General features: G+C 38.2%; 1 protein-coding gene across 1 annotated transcript; it reads left to right on the plus strand.

Moving 5' to 3' along the window:
• Positions 1–2,873: 2,873 nt before the first annotated feature.
• Positions 2,874–12,761, plus strand: GATM (glycine amidinotransferase). Its single transcript, XM_053465147.1, has 9 exons — positions 2,874–3,041; positions 5,023–5,238; positions 6,233–6,428; positions 7,678–7,868; positions 9,054–9,191; positions 9,347–9,511; positions 11,024–11,087; positions 11,401–11,517; positions 12,089–12,761. The coding sequence occupies exons 1-9, from the start codon at positions 2,973–2,975 to the stop codon at positions 12,199–12,201; spliced, it is 1,269 nt and encodes a 422-aa protein (XP_053321122.1). The 5' UTR covers positions 2,874–2,972; the 3' UTR covers positions 12,202–12,761.
• Positions 12,762–14,659: the final 1,898 nt, after the last annotated feature.

Genomic DNA, 14,659 nt, shown 5'->3' on the forward strand with positions numbered 1-14,659 from the left:
TAAACTTTTGCTAGAGGAATATCCTAATCAATGCATTTTGCACTCAGATGGTGCATTTTCCCACTATTTAAAAAAAATATATATTTTTTCATTCTTTGTAAGTTCAATTTGTGAGGTGAGAAAAGCATCAGATGTGTTAAAACTTGAAAGTCAAAGCCTGCCTAAACAAAGTCAATGCGGGACAATATAACCTTGTGGGAGTGCTCTCTAGCACTTGGAACGGCAGCTTGGATTAAATCTACTTCTTGGTTGCATTTTAGATAAAATAGAGTTAATATTGGATAACGCATGTTGAATAATTACTCTTGCAACCAACTGTTTGTGTAACCTTTAGCTGATAATACTATTAGAAACGTTGATGATTTGCTGACATGTGTTGTGAACAGTGCTAGAAATGCCGTCTGTTTTATTAAGTAAAATGCTCCCATATGATAACTATTCCAGATTGTTCTTAATCTTAAATTATTTACACCGGTAATGTGCCACAAAATAAGTGTTAATTTTTATTACTGTGCTAATTACTGAGGTTTGTTTTTTTTACTCTCTTCCTTAATCAGTTTTTGACACATCTGCCAGAACATGTTATAATGTATCAATATAATATTATGCTTATAATGATATTATTATATATTATAATATCAGGATCGGTGATAGGTAAGCAGGTGCAGGAGAGAGGTGGGATGTATATGTATTTGTACTTCTAAGTGTGTGTGAGCATGGATGTGTAATTGTGTGTGTATGAGCACGGATGTATACTTGTGTGTGAAATTGTGTATGTGTGTGAGCATGGATGTGTAATTGTGTATGTGCATGGATGTGTAATTGTGTGTGTGTATGAGCATGGATATGTCATTGTGTATGTGTGTGTGTGAGCATGGATGTGTAATTGTGTGTGTGTATGAGCATGGATATGTCATTGTGTATGTGTGTGTGTGAGCATGGATGTGTAATTGTGTATGTGTATGAGCATGGATATGTCATTGTGTATGTGTGTGTGTGAGCATGGATGTGTAATTGTGTATGTGTATGAGTATGGATATGTCATTGTGTATGTGTGTGTGTGAGCATGGATGTGTAATTGTGTTGAGATGGAGTGTGTGTTAGTGAGTATGAGTAACTGTATAAGTGTGTTTAAATATGTTGTATGTTGGAAGGGGGAGCCAAGGGACAAATAAGGCACAGACCAGTGGTGTGGGGGCAATGATGCCACAGACCAGCTGTTGAAATTGGGGGGCCCGGGGCAATTTTTCACACCAGGGTCCAATGGCTTCTAGTTACGCCCCTGCCACAGGCAGGTGCTATTAAATAGTGTTTGCTAGATCTCTTGCCTTGTTATGAGTACATGTTGGTTATTTCAGTAGCACCCCAGAATGACCAAACCTTAGCGTTAAGTACCCTACCTGTTACCCTACCAGGTGCCTTATTAATGGTGTCCAGAGAAGGATGTCATTTGCTTGAATTGAGTTAAAATAGAGTGCTGTCAGCTCATTGATTCAGCACCTTGGTAAGCAAAATAGCCATGAAAACGTAGGACTCACCAAAACTTGACATAATGACGGGCTAAGCATTATATAGCCAAGAAACGTATCTTTACCAAAGTTACCAAATTTGCTCTCCCTTTCCACAGTTAACACAGTAGAACTATATATTCTTTCCTGCCAATGCATTCTATGTGTCCTTTAACTCTGAAATATCCAACTGGGGAATAAAAATGATGTAATATTTATTTTGTGTCACCTTGTCATCCTAATCAAGTATTTGGTCTTTGCAATGTTTCCAGATAAAAAATAGCAAAGGTAATCACATCTAAGTGAGTAATGTTAAGGATAATGCACTCTCAGGGTCAAAGCTCCACTTTGATATAACATAATGTTAGCACCAGAGCTTTCCTTAGAGCCTATATAGTGTGCCTTGAGTTGATGCCAATTCAAAGCGGGTTACGCTTTTCAGGAATAAGAAACACATTCTGGGATAACAGCCAACTCTCTCTTACTGGAAATGTGTTGCCACTTGTATCTTCTCCTTCTCTTAATATGTTATTCACATGTGGTACAACCGTAAACAAGAACTTACCTTTCTACTGGCCGCACCAAGTTATATATGTTTTAAGACACGGATAGCTCTATAATTGGGGCCAGCCATCCCTTGTATATAACTGCATTCACCCTCACATTTCCTGTACTTGGTTTCCCTGTAGTGTTGTTTTGGGACAGTAACCTTTACCCTGTTACATGATAAATTAAGTTGCCATCAGAAAGGGGAGAGGTGAGCAGCCTACAGGATAGGGAAATATACCTGGACATCAGCAAGCAAACACTGGAAAAAATACATAAAGTCCACCAAACATTGGTGTGCTGAAATGCAGCAGGAGGTGAGGGCACGTAGTTCAATTCCACATAAAAATATTTTAGCAACATTTCAGTAAAAAAGAGTCCCTGTCACATTTTAGACAGACATTCCAAAGTGTTTAGGAGTATATTCATAATATATTATGTATATATGTTATGTATATATATTGTACAGTATACATATATGTAATATATATTATGTATAATATTTATCTATATTATACAATATATATATGTATATATATATATATATTAGTTCCAGATGTTCATATTGCTGCTATATACATTCTTATGTCCCTTCTACTAATAGGTAGCTTGCAGATGTTCTTGTTTTTTTCTCTGGGCATTGCTCTTCTCTGTCTTACTACAACTAAAAAAGGGAAAAGGTGTTATGTTTCTTGGAATGGAGACTTTCTAATCTGGGAATTTGTGACCTTTAGCTTCTCCCACAATCACCACCTGTTATCTGCAACAGCCAATGGAAGGAGCTATGGAGTTCATATAAAAGGCTTTACAGCCCTGAGCTGAGCACCATTTGGTTTTAGTTGAAGAGCTCACAGCTTTTATTCATTCATTCATTCATCCACCCAGTGGGGACATTCCTTTCCATACAAACCGATCACCATGCTGCGGGTGAGGTGTGTCAGAGGAGGAAGCAGGGGAGCTGAAGCTGTACATTACATTGGATCTATGGTTTGTATTCACACATTTTATCTTCCATTAACATGGCTCTTTTTGTTCTTGACTCACTAGAACCCAAATCAAGCGTCTTATTTCCACTTATTACCCAATGTAATGTCAGATCAAGTAACAGTAACACATGCAGAATTATTTTTGTCATCTGTCTTCTGATCTTCCTGGTATACTCTCTCTTCAAGCTTCAGAAACAAAACTAAAAATAAACAGCTGCGTGGAGTAATATATCAAACATTGTACAAGATAAACAAACAAACATACTTACTAGAAATGTTTATGTTGACCAAACTGTTCCCTCTGTGTGACTTCTTCCAAGATGACACTGTGTTGATTGAGTTGAAATTTGAAATCTGGCTTGTAAAGCCCATGTTCTTAAAGTGCTACAGTGTACTGTGAACTCATCAGATCCCTGGTCACCATTTATAACTGTGATGTATGAGGTTTAATGCCCCTAGCCCCATAAATACAAAGTAATGTTGCTCCTTGTCCTTGCATGAAAGCAAACTATGCTCTACCAGTCTGTCCCTTTAAATATATTCCTAGAATGCGGTCTTTCATTTGGAAGCGGCTACTGTTCCCAAATTCTTGGTATACATGTTTGAAATTGTTTGATACATTTGTTGTGACTATTATTATTATTGTTTATATATAGTGCCATCATATTCTGTAGTGCTGCACAATGGGTTTGTTATGTTTGCTATCTGTTTCTATCTGATAATATATCTCATAATATATTTAAGTCTTTATTAATGCCTGACATAGTCTTAACCCCCATTACTGATAAACCTGGGTGAGACAGGGTTAGTGATTTAATTACATCCATTAGCATTTATTTGGAAAAATCTCAATGTGAATTCAAGAAACTGTGCTCCTTAAGAGAAACAATATTCAAATAAAAGGCATAGATTGTTCCCAGTTTTAAAGGACATTTAACGACACAGCAGGGGCTATTCTGGTTTTAGAACGAAAAAAATACAGGCTTGATGGGGTTGTTTTTTTTAAACTATAATGATGAGTTGGAGGGGAGGGACTGGTCCGCATACAGAGTTTTAATAAATAGATAATCGTTGCCAAGGCCATTGTATCAGTTAAGCAAATGTTGGATTTGCAAATTCTTTCATTCACATGTAGTCTTTAGACTGGGAGTGGAATCTTAACACTTTATCTGCCTGTGGGTTTTATGGGGCTGTGTGAATTGCCCTGTCCATACAAAAACTGCATGCTCCAGGACAGGTTGATAAGGCAGGGTTGATAACAGTGTTTACAGCAGCTGCTACATTATTTACTCCGACCACCGGTTCTCCTGGAGCATACAGGTCACAGTGCAACTCCCTGGAGAGTGTGATAAAAACAAGCCATGTGTACGTGCAGCGGGGCATGGAGGAGAGTGCATGGAATGCACAATGTGCCATCAATCTACTCCAACAGCACAGCATGCATTCCTGCTGCGCACACAGTACTGATGAGTGTGCAGCCGCATCAATACATTCAAAATATCTCCCTCTTACAACACTTTTGTAACATAATTCCATATCTCTTGCGGAGGTATATTGGGAGCTTCTGGGTTTGAGTTATTCTCTCTTGTACAAGACACTTAAATACATGCATAGTAATGTCAATGTGCGGAGACCATCCTGGGAGAGTTTAATGTATATGAGCTTGCTGTGTAAGCTAGATGACTCCCAGATCTTCATGTTTGCGTTCAATCAAAACTTTTTTTGTGAAAGTTCCCTTTTCTTTGAAACACGTAGGACGTGGAATATTTCTATATAAAACTCACTTTATTATTTCCATCAAACACACATTTTTAGACAGACATGATTAAAGTTTTAAGGTAGAACAGATTATTATTTTTTATTATTAATATTTTTGTTATAAACATATTCATTATCCGGTAAATGATTATATTCTCTAGAATGGTAACTCGCATATGAACAATTTGCACGTTGTAAACACTGATGTCCCTTGTCACTTCCAGCTGAGAAAAGGATTTGTCGGGTGGGTGCAGCGAACTTTCCAAAGCACCCAGGCAGCTGCAGCAACCCAAAAACTCTGCTCTGCTGATGACAAAATCACCGAAACGGTGCCCGAAGAGTGTCCTGTTTGCTCTTACAACGAATGGGACCCACTGGAGGAAGTCATTGTGGGGAGACCAGAAAATGCTAATGTCCCCCAATTTTCAGTGGAAGTTAAGGTAAACAAATGTTAATTTCCAAGACATTTCCTCTAGTCACCAACTAAACAGATGTACCTAGCGCGCATGTTTAAATATCTTCTGTCAGGCCTCTAAACTTCAATGCTCTACTTTGTGTGAAGAAGAACTTACACAAGTGGCATATGTTTCAGTGACAGCTGTTCCTATTGTAATGCATAAGGGTTTTTCATTGAGGAAAAAGCAAATCTCTCTTAACACATTCATAATACATTATTAGCATGCGACAGGCACAGCCTACAACCCAAAATGTCCCATAGTGCTATACTAATACATAAAAGGTACTCAAAGTCTCACATATGTAAATATTTTCTATATATATATATTTAATAAATGCAAGAATGGGGTTGGAGAAAAACACAGAAGAAATATAAAACCCAGCTATGTGAAACAAAAGTTGAAATTTCAATAAATTTCACTGACCAGAAAATGGACAGATGAGGATATTTTAACAGCATTTAGTATCTGCCATAAAGTGAAACAAAGCAATAAAATGTAATTTTCCACAGACGTTTACCATGAGTTAAAGCTTTACTGTCTTTTTGCTTGTTTGCTTGCTTGTCTGCCTTGGAAATGGTAGGGTTGAGGCAACATCAGCTTTAACCATTGAAAATAAAGATTATATACTAGATATAGTAATTTTAGGAAAGTCTGGTAAAGTAATTAAGAAGCTCCTTTTGAGAGTGATCATGAGGCAGCTAGCTCTGACATCTACGGTTACATCAGGCTCTTAAAATATTTTCCAAGGAAGATAGCTGACTGGATAATGTAACGACCCGGTGAGCCGAGAAAGAATAGGACATACTGTACATTTAAAGAAGCACAAGCCTTAATTAAATCCACTAAGCTGCCAAATGCATTAACAAAACTCCTATTTTTTCATTTTTACACAAAGTATATATTTGAGGGTTTGCGAGACATTTTTTTTTATGAAGCCTTGCCACTTTAACTTAATGTCATATTTGTCTCTGTCCAGGCAAACACATATGAAAAATACTGGCCTTTTTACCAAAAGAATGGAGGAAGTCCATTCCCCAAGGAACACGTGAAAAAGGCTGTTGAAGAGATTGAGGAAATGTGCAATATTATGAGACACGAAGGTGTCACTGTTCAAAGACCTGAAGTGATAGACTGGTCAGTTCCTTACAAAACACCTGACTTTGAATCTACAGGTAAGTGTGCATTGGGGCTGCTGTTAAACAGGTACACGCCAAATATTTCATCTCGGTTTTCAGGACATTGACTAAACCTGAGTAAAAAAATATGTATGCGTTAGAATTTGCCTTACGCATATAGCTTGGAAGCAGCCATCTTAACTTCCTGTTGTCGGGATCTGTAAGGTTATTTCTTCCCATTGTGTTATCTTACCCCTTGGTAATTTACGGCCCTCCTCAGACTGCTGCCCATTTGTTCTGCAGCATTTTGTAACGGTGGGAGGAGGAGAAGGGGTAATAACATCAGGACAGGAAATTCATTGACATATTAGGTTTTGCCCCCAGAGCTCAGATTCTGTGACGTAAAGTAGCTTCACAAAGCCTAAGTGATAATGGTGATGGTTCCCCTTTTATAATATTGACGTTCCTCTATAGCAAAGGGAATGTTTGTATGTAAAATACCAAGCTTTGTTCCGGACATCCTCCCATTTCTATGCAATGAGCCCTCACTTGGCTAGCAGGCTATTGTGTAAACGGCCCAACTGGCCTAACCACTGAAACCAGACACAAAAGGAAATGCAGTGGAAATCCAATAATGTGCACTCTCACTACATCTGCATTTAAAACAATATGCAGATACCCAGTGTGGTATTTTACTAATACTAGGAGGTAGATCCTGGATAACAACATTTGTGTAACACCGTATCAAACACGAGATAAAATCCTTAAAAAAAAACAAAATCATAGTAAAAAGGAATAACAATAAAAGTGCTTTACGTTATGGTGTAGACCGTACGTAGCAGCGCTTGGTAGGTGGCAACAAGATTCTTCTCAAGAAGCCCCCTTTTTGGAGAAGGTTTCAGTCTTCATTTTGCATCTTAAGTTCACATTAAGCGATGAGCATTATGTGTATTATATATTATAGCAGATCCACCTTAACCCCATGAAGGCTTAGATCGGTTCTGGCAGAACATTATCTAATCAATGTCCTGTCCTGAAGATCTCTCCTCACCTCGCCTACCCTTGCAATAGCTTCCTGAAGCAATCAACAGCAATCAGCAACTTATGTATATATCACAGGGAAAGATAACTTAATCTTGTGAGATCTGGGTGATGATTTATCTTATTGTCTTATCCCTGCCTATTTGTAAGTTGCTGATTGTTAATGATTGGTTCTAACAGCCATGAGTGATATGTTTTCTTACAATTCCTAAGAATTTTAATTGACTGAACCTTATTATTCTCACATCTTTTAATTACATAATAGGTCTATATGCTGCTATGCCCAGAGACATTTTGCTGGTTGTTGGTAATGAAATCATTGAAGCCCCTATGGCATGGAGATCCCGGTTCTTTGAATACAGAGCTTATCGACCTCTCATCAAGGACTATTTCCGCCGTGGGGCAAAATGGACCACTGCACCTAAACCAACAATGGCTGATGAACTCTATGACCAGGTAACTCAAAGAGAGAGTATGCCAAGGCTTCTGGTGATATTCTCTTTTTTTCTGGATGCTTTTGATAAACTAGGAAAGGGTTAATGTGCTACATTTTCCAGCTTCTACCCCCACTGGTCCCTTCTGTCAAGGATCCTTGGTGGCAGGGCTGCTTTAAGAACTGGGCAAATTGGCAAAACAAGAGGAGAGTGCTGGCTGTGTGCAGCTCTCTGCCGATTCCGACAGATGGCACTGAAGAGCACACGTAGCAGCTCTAGCTCTTCTCTGCAGCATGATAGCAGGTGTGTAATGTGTGTGTAAGTATACATTATCACATGCGTGTCTGTGTACGGAGCATGTGTTGTGTGCGATAATAATTAAGGTATCGGAGTTGTGACTATCTTTAAATTTAGTTTGGATTTAGGAGCTAGCCAAAATATGTAGGAGCCATTTTTTCTTTTACCCTAATCATTTCTTATTTTCATATATTTAAAGTTTCGGTCATATCTCCCATATCCTTTCTCTCTTCTAAGGTGATGCTCCACCATCATATATTTCCTAAATATATCATAATTCAAAAATACATCCCATTCTATAGATAATAAAGATCTACAAAATACATAAAATATCTGTCAAATATATATTAAAGATGATCCTTTTAATAAATAAATTATAAATAAATTATTGAGAACATTAATCCATTTAGTAAACTAATAAATCAATACATTACATTATTAGCAAATCAAGTTACAAATTAATTGATAAATAATAATTACATACACACCATTCAGTAACAGACACTAATGCACATGCATGCTAACACAAATACACACACACATACTCTAACGCTATATGCTGACATACACTCACACTATACGCTAATACACATTAACACCACACTCTTGTTTTTTCCAACAATAAAAAGGTGGATTAGCACCTTAAATACAGTGTTCTTTATAACTAAGGATAAAAACCATCTAGGGTTTTGATTTTGTATTTAGGCTTCAAGCAACAGCCCTCTTTCTCCCCATTACTCAGGTTGGATTGTCTATAGAATTACAAATGACATACTGTTAAATTAAATTAAGTTTATCTTTTTACAGATCACATGAACGCACATGCTTTAGAGCAAAGTATAATGGGTAGCAAGTCAGAACAGGTAAAACACTGCATGGGTGCTTGACAAACTCCATTTTATTCTTTCAGGATTATCCTATTCGTACTGTAGAAGACAGACATAAACTGGCTGCTATGGGGAAATTTGTTACGACAGAATTTGAGCCCTGTTTTGATGCTGCTGACTTCATGAGAGCTGGGAGAGATATATTTGCACAGAGAAGCCAGGTAACCAGTATTAGCTATCAGTAAAGAAATCTCACTTTCGGTATAAAAATTTATAGCTGTCCAGAACAGTTTGCATACAGCCGACTTTATACTCGAGAATGCTGACCGTCAAACTTTCCAGTAGTGTTGAAGTTGAATCATTAATTTCCTCATAGGTTACAAACTACTTGGGAATTGAATGGATGAGAAGGCATCTGGCTCCAGAATACAAAGTGCACATCATCTCATTTAAGGACCCTAACCCAATGCACATTGATGCCACCTTCAATATTATTGGACCTGGCCTTGTCTTGTCCAACCCAGACCGTCCTTGTCATCAGGTAAAGGAATGTTATATTTTGTCAACGTCCAGGGAAAATGTGCATTTCAGCTACATTTACCTTTTCGCCTGCTTCTGCAATAACTCCAATGAAAGCATTGATGAGCGCTTAAGAGGGGGAACCACTTTCTGCCCATCGATGTTACGCTGCATGTGTCATGATGTATGTGACATGTACATTGGCAGAAACTGGACCAGGGAAACAAACAATTATTATTCTGCAGATGTTTCCCAGTGCTAGAAAGAGCTACTTTTCATGGATTTTCTGAAATAGACAAATTTTGGCACCCTTCTCTATTCTCAGCACATAGCTTTCTGGAAATTGGCAAGTGCAGCTCCCATCATTATTTATGAGCCTGATAATCATGGAGAATCACGTGCAATATACACAATGTCTAAATAAGAAGATGCTCTGCTCAAGGCAAGCTCTCCTAATGCATCACTGCAAACGTGTCTGTAAAATAAGGCAGAACAATACTGCCCCCATGTGGGAGAATTATGAATAGCAACACAGAAAGTAATTCAATATTCGGCACAGCAACAAGACATGGGTTCCATAGAATAGTTATTGTTGCCATTTAAAATTAACAGCTTTGCTGTGAATAAATAAAAAAAATGAATGGATCTGCCCATGGACATGTATATCCAATTAGAATAGTGATGGCCTGTGTTGTCTGTAGTTCTAAATAAGGGACCCTTAGGAAACATTTTATACCTCAATTATTTGAATTATGGTTCTTCAAGCAGTGCAGAATTTTCCCTAAGATAAGTAATAATGAAAAGGAGGGAAGATATCTACTTTTTACTATTCTCTAATACGTACATTTTATTAGTAAGCTATTAATAGGATGATGTTTCAAAAATATTTATCATAGGATTAAACAAAAAGGAACAGTACCAATCCAGAGTCAATATGTCTGTAGACGCACTAAAATAAATGCTTAAAATTAGGGGACAATTTGGTGATAAACTAACCCTAAAATATTGGGAAATCTCATGTGAATGGGGTATTATTGTACATCTCCCTTTTTTATGAACCCAGCAGAGAAAACATCAACACAGGGGAAAATATACATCCCTCCTTGTTGTTTCCCATAGCATAATAGTGGGCAATATAGTGGCTGAAGACATGTGGCCAATATTTATTGTATGTTTGCTATTATAGAGTTCTTTGTACCTAGACAGGCAACTTGAACCCTGTCTTGTCTTTGGGATAACTGTCTGTGCAAAGAGCTGTTTATTAAGAGGATCTCTTAAGTGGTATCCAGACAGATGATGGATGTTAACACATAAGCAAAGGGTATTTATTTCTAAAGTCCAAAATCACAAATGCATAGATGGCTCTTGGAAACCTAGAAGCTTTAAGACACATATCCAAACCCCTATGTTGTACATACAATTTAATGGTTAACATATTTGCAATTTATTGAGTTCTGGTGATATGTTTATTAAATATTATAACCACAGTTTCTATTATGATGGAATTAGAGCTAAAATCGTATATATCTTATAGATTGAACTGTTTAAGAAAGCTGGCTGGACTGTAGTTACTCCTCCAACTCCTCTTATCCCAGATGGTAAGTATAATTCATTGGTGCTGAGCTAAGGTCCATGCATGCTGTCCTCTGCTTGATACACTGTAGTCTGACCTAGTTTGGAACTTTATACGTTTTAAAATGACTTTGTCCATTATCTTAGTAATAATGTTTTATTACGATTTAGGACATTTGGCAACATAGTCAGTTGGACTAAAAATTCTGTGCCTACGTAAGATGTCTTTTAAGGCATATTCTACCAACTAGTGCCACCATACCCTTGGTCTGCAGCCCTGTAGATGTTTATTGGTTATAGTATTGTAACAGTCCTTGTTTTTTTTATATTTGTCTTTAGATCATCCTCTGTGGATGTCCTCAAAATGGCTCTCTATGAATGTCATAATGTTGGATGAAAAACGTGTGATGGTGGATGCCAATGAAACATCAATTCAGAAGATGTTTGAGAAATTAGGTGAGTGTAAGAAGCTGCTTTTGATTAGCCAGATGGAGGTCACTCAACCAAAATGAACTGGCAATAAAAAGGGATAGATGGCTGCTCTCAGAAGCTGCTAAGTTATTACGAAGTTCCAGTAACATTAGCATAACTGCTGGCTTAATGTGTTTTTCCAGGTTATAGTACTCTTTTTTTTCCAGTAATTTAACTTTTACGTTTTTGTTGTTTTGAGTTTGTATTTTCTTCCCACTGTATTTGAAAAACAGTCAGTAAACTGACCGGTTACATTTATAAGATTTGCCAAAGGGAAAGGCAGTTATTGAAGCACAACTTTACTAGAGCAAAGACTGAAGGATCTTTGCACTAGTTTATAACTATTATAGCATCATGTTATTATCTTTACTTGTTAAGCAAAACAGCCTTCCAGCAGAAGTGGTAGAGGCTAACACAGTAAGGGAAACATGCATGGGATAACCATATGGGATTTAGGTTTGTCGGTACAGCTACATGGGCTGAATGTTTCTGTCGTCAAAATGTGTATATTTCACATTCTATGTATTGATTGTATATCTTTTCTTACCACTTTCAGGCATCTCTACCGTCAAAGTGAGTATTCGCCATGCGAATTCTTTAGGAGGAGGATTCCATTGCTGGACATGTGATATTCGGCGACGTGGAACCCTGCAGTCCTATTTCAGCTAAGCAAGCATTAAATCAGCCCTTCTAGAGCTGTAATGCATAAAACAAAGCTTTTATGAATCTTTGCATCTTCTGCCTTTCAATGTGGACAGGATCTGCCTAACATTGAAGGGTTTAAATGAAATCTTAATTATTTTACTCGCTAAAATTATGCTAAGACAAAACTATAGCTGGTGTTTTTGCTATTACTGAATCGCAAAAGGTTTCTATTCAGTGCTCATAGTTCTAAATGGAATACTAATCATATTAAGACATGCAAAGACACTTCTGGACTGCAGGCGACTAAGGGAATCCATGCTCTCTCTCCGTCTACCTCTGTCTTATCTCAAAAGGCAGCTTTGAATGTTATTCTTGTTATTGTTTGTTTTACACAACAACTCTGTATGCTGTGCACCACTTCTTCCACAGGGCATTGGAAGTCCTCAATGCACAGACCACTTAGTTGACCTGATAACAATCACTTGGCCGTTTGCACGGGTAGTTTATTATTTTTTTTATTGTTAAGGCCTCTGGCTCAAATTTTATATGCAAAATAAATATATTCCGCTCATGCTAAAACCATTCTAAGTGTTATTGTCTTCTCTGGCTTTATTTCCCTTGGTGTATTTTAAATTCTGTATGCATAGGAGGATCAGAGAGTGTCTGTTATATCTGTGTTTTACCCTTAAAATATTGAGGAATTAGCCTGTAACTGAGATTAGGGCTGCAACAACTAATCGATAAAATCGATAATAATCGATAATGAAATTCGTTGGCAACGAATTTCATTATCGATTAGTTGAATCGATTATTATCGATTATAAAATGAGGGTTTTTTAAAAATCCCCCTCATTATATAATCCGTTTAGTCTGACTCACCGTCTCACAGCAGCAGCTCCTACTTACTCCCCCTCCCTGTAATCACTGTGACAACTGGCCCCGCCCCTTCCTTCTCCAGGCCAGAACCACATGGCTGTGACACTCATCTAACTGTAAGTATATGTATATTATATATATATATATATATATATATAATGTGTATGTGTGTATATATATATATATATATATATATATATATGGTGTATATATGTATGTAATATATATATATATATATATATATATATATTTGGGCTACTGAAAGTTAGGGGAGGTGGGGGTTAATTTAGGGGCAGTTATGGTTAGTGGGGTGTTTAGGGTTAATTTAGGGGCAGTTATGGTTAATTGGGTGTTTAGGGTTAATTTAGGGGCAGTTATGTTAATAGGGTGTTTAGGGTTAATTTAGGAGCAGCTGTGGTTAATGGGGTGTTTGGGGTTAATTTGAGGCAGTTGTGGTTAATGGTGTGTTTAGGGTTAATTTAGGGGATGCTGTGGTTAAGGGGGTGTTAAGGGTTAATTTAGGGGCAGTTATGGTTAATGGGGAGTTTAGGGTTAATTTAGGGGAATCTAAATCCTGGGGGCAGTGAAGTGACATATCTGGGGGTATAAGGCATATACAGTATATAAGGCATATGTGGGGAGGGCAGTGTGGCATGTCTGAGGAGGACGGAGTGGTGTATCAGGGTGTATAAGGCATATCTGGGGGTAGAGTGGCATATCTGGGGGTAGAGAAGTGGCATGTCTGGGAGGCAGGGTGGCATGTCTGGGGAGGATGGAGTGGGGATATAAGGCGTATCAGGCACAGTGGCAGATGTGGGAGGCAGCGTGGAGTGGCAGATGTGGGAGGCAGCGTGGAGTGGCAGATGTGGGAGGCAGCGTGGCAGATGTGGGAGGCAGCGTGGAGTGGCATATGTGGGAGGCAGCATGGCATATGTGGGGAGGGCAGGGTGGCATGTCTGGGGAGGATGGAGTGGTGTTTCAGGGGGTATAAGGCGTATCAGGCACAGTGGCATGTGGGGGGTAGAGTGGAGTGGCAGATGTGGGAGGCAGCGTGGAGTGGCAGATGTGGGAGGCAGCGTGGAGTGCTGTGGTAGGCAGCGTGGCATATGTGGGGGGGCAGCATGGCATGTCTGGGAGGCAGCGTAGCAAGCCTGGGCTCAAATGTGCATATATTGGGGGGCTGGTTGGGAAATAAAGACAAGAAACGTATTATCAAAGTTTTTTTATTCTGCTGTTTGTATTTAACATCATTTGTTTAGTAAATTATTTTAAATAAATGAAAAATTTACATTAATTTTTTTTATCCGATTAATCGATTAATCGAAAAAATAATCGGCCAACTAATCGATTATTAAAATAATCGTTAGTTGCAGCCCTAACTGAGATACATAATTAACCCCTCAACCATTTCAGATGTACTTCCTTGAGGGGTGGTTTGCGGTTGGAGGCAGGTCTTGAGCAGGACCATCAACCTACCTTACCTTTGTGACCATCTCACAGCATTCATGTTCAAGTTAGGTGGCCTCCATGGGAGCTGTGATTGAAGTTGGTGCTGCGAAAGTGCCAACCTCAATGTTTCAGCTTGCAGGGTCCATGACCCCCACTT

The sequence above is a fragment of the Spea bombifrons genome, chromosome 4 (assembly GCF_027358695.1).
Source record: "Spea bombifrons isolate aSpeBom1 chromosome 4, aSpeBom1.2.pri, whole genome shotgun sequence".
Taxonomy (NCBI): domain Eukaryota; kingdom Metazoa; phylum Chordata; class Amphibia; order Anura; family Pelobatidae; genus Spea; species Spea bombifrons.

What these genes read in the sequence shown, in the direction of transcription:
- GATM (XM_053465147.1), top strand. Translation starts at nt 2,973, where the DNA reads ATGCTGCGGGTGAGGTGTGTCAGAGGAGGAAGCAGGGGAGCTGAAGCT. An exon ending in ACCTGACTTTGAATCTACAG is followed by an intron (nt 6,429 to 7,677) that starts GTAAGTGTGCAT and finishes ATTACATAATAG; the next exon opens with GTCTATATGCTGCTATGCCC. An exon ending in CTGATGAACTCTATGACCAG is followed by an intron (nt 7,869 to 9,053) that starts GTAACTCAAAGA and finishes TTATTCTTTCAG; the next exon opens with GATTATCCTATTCGTACTGT.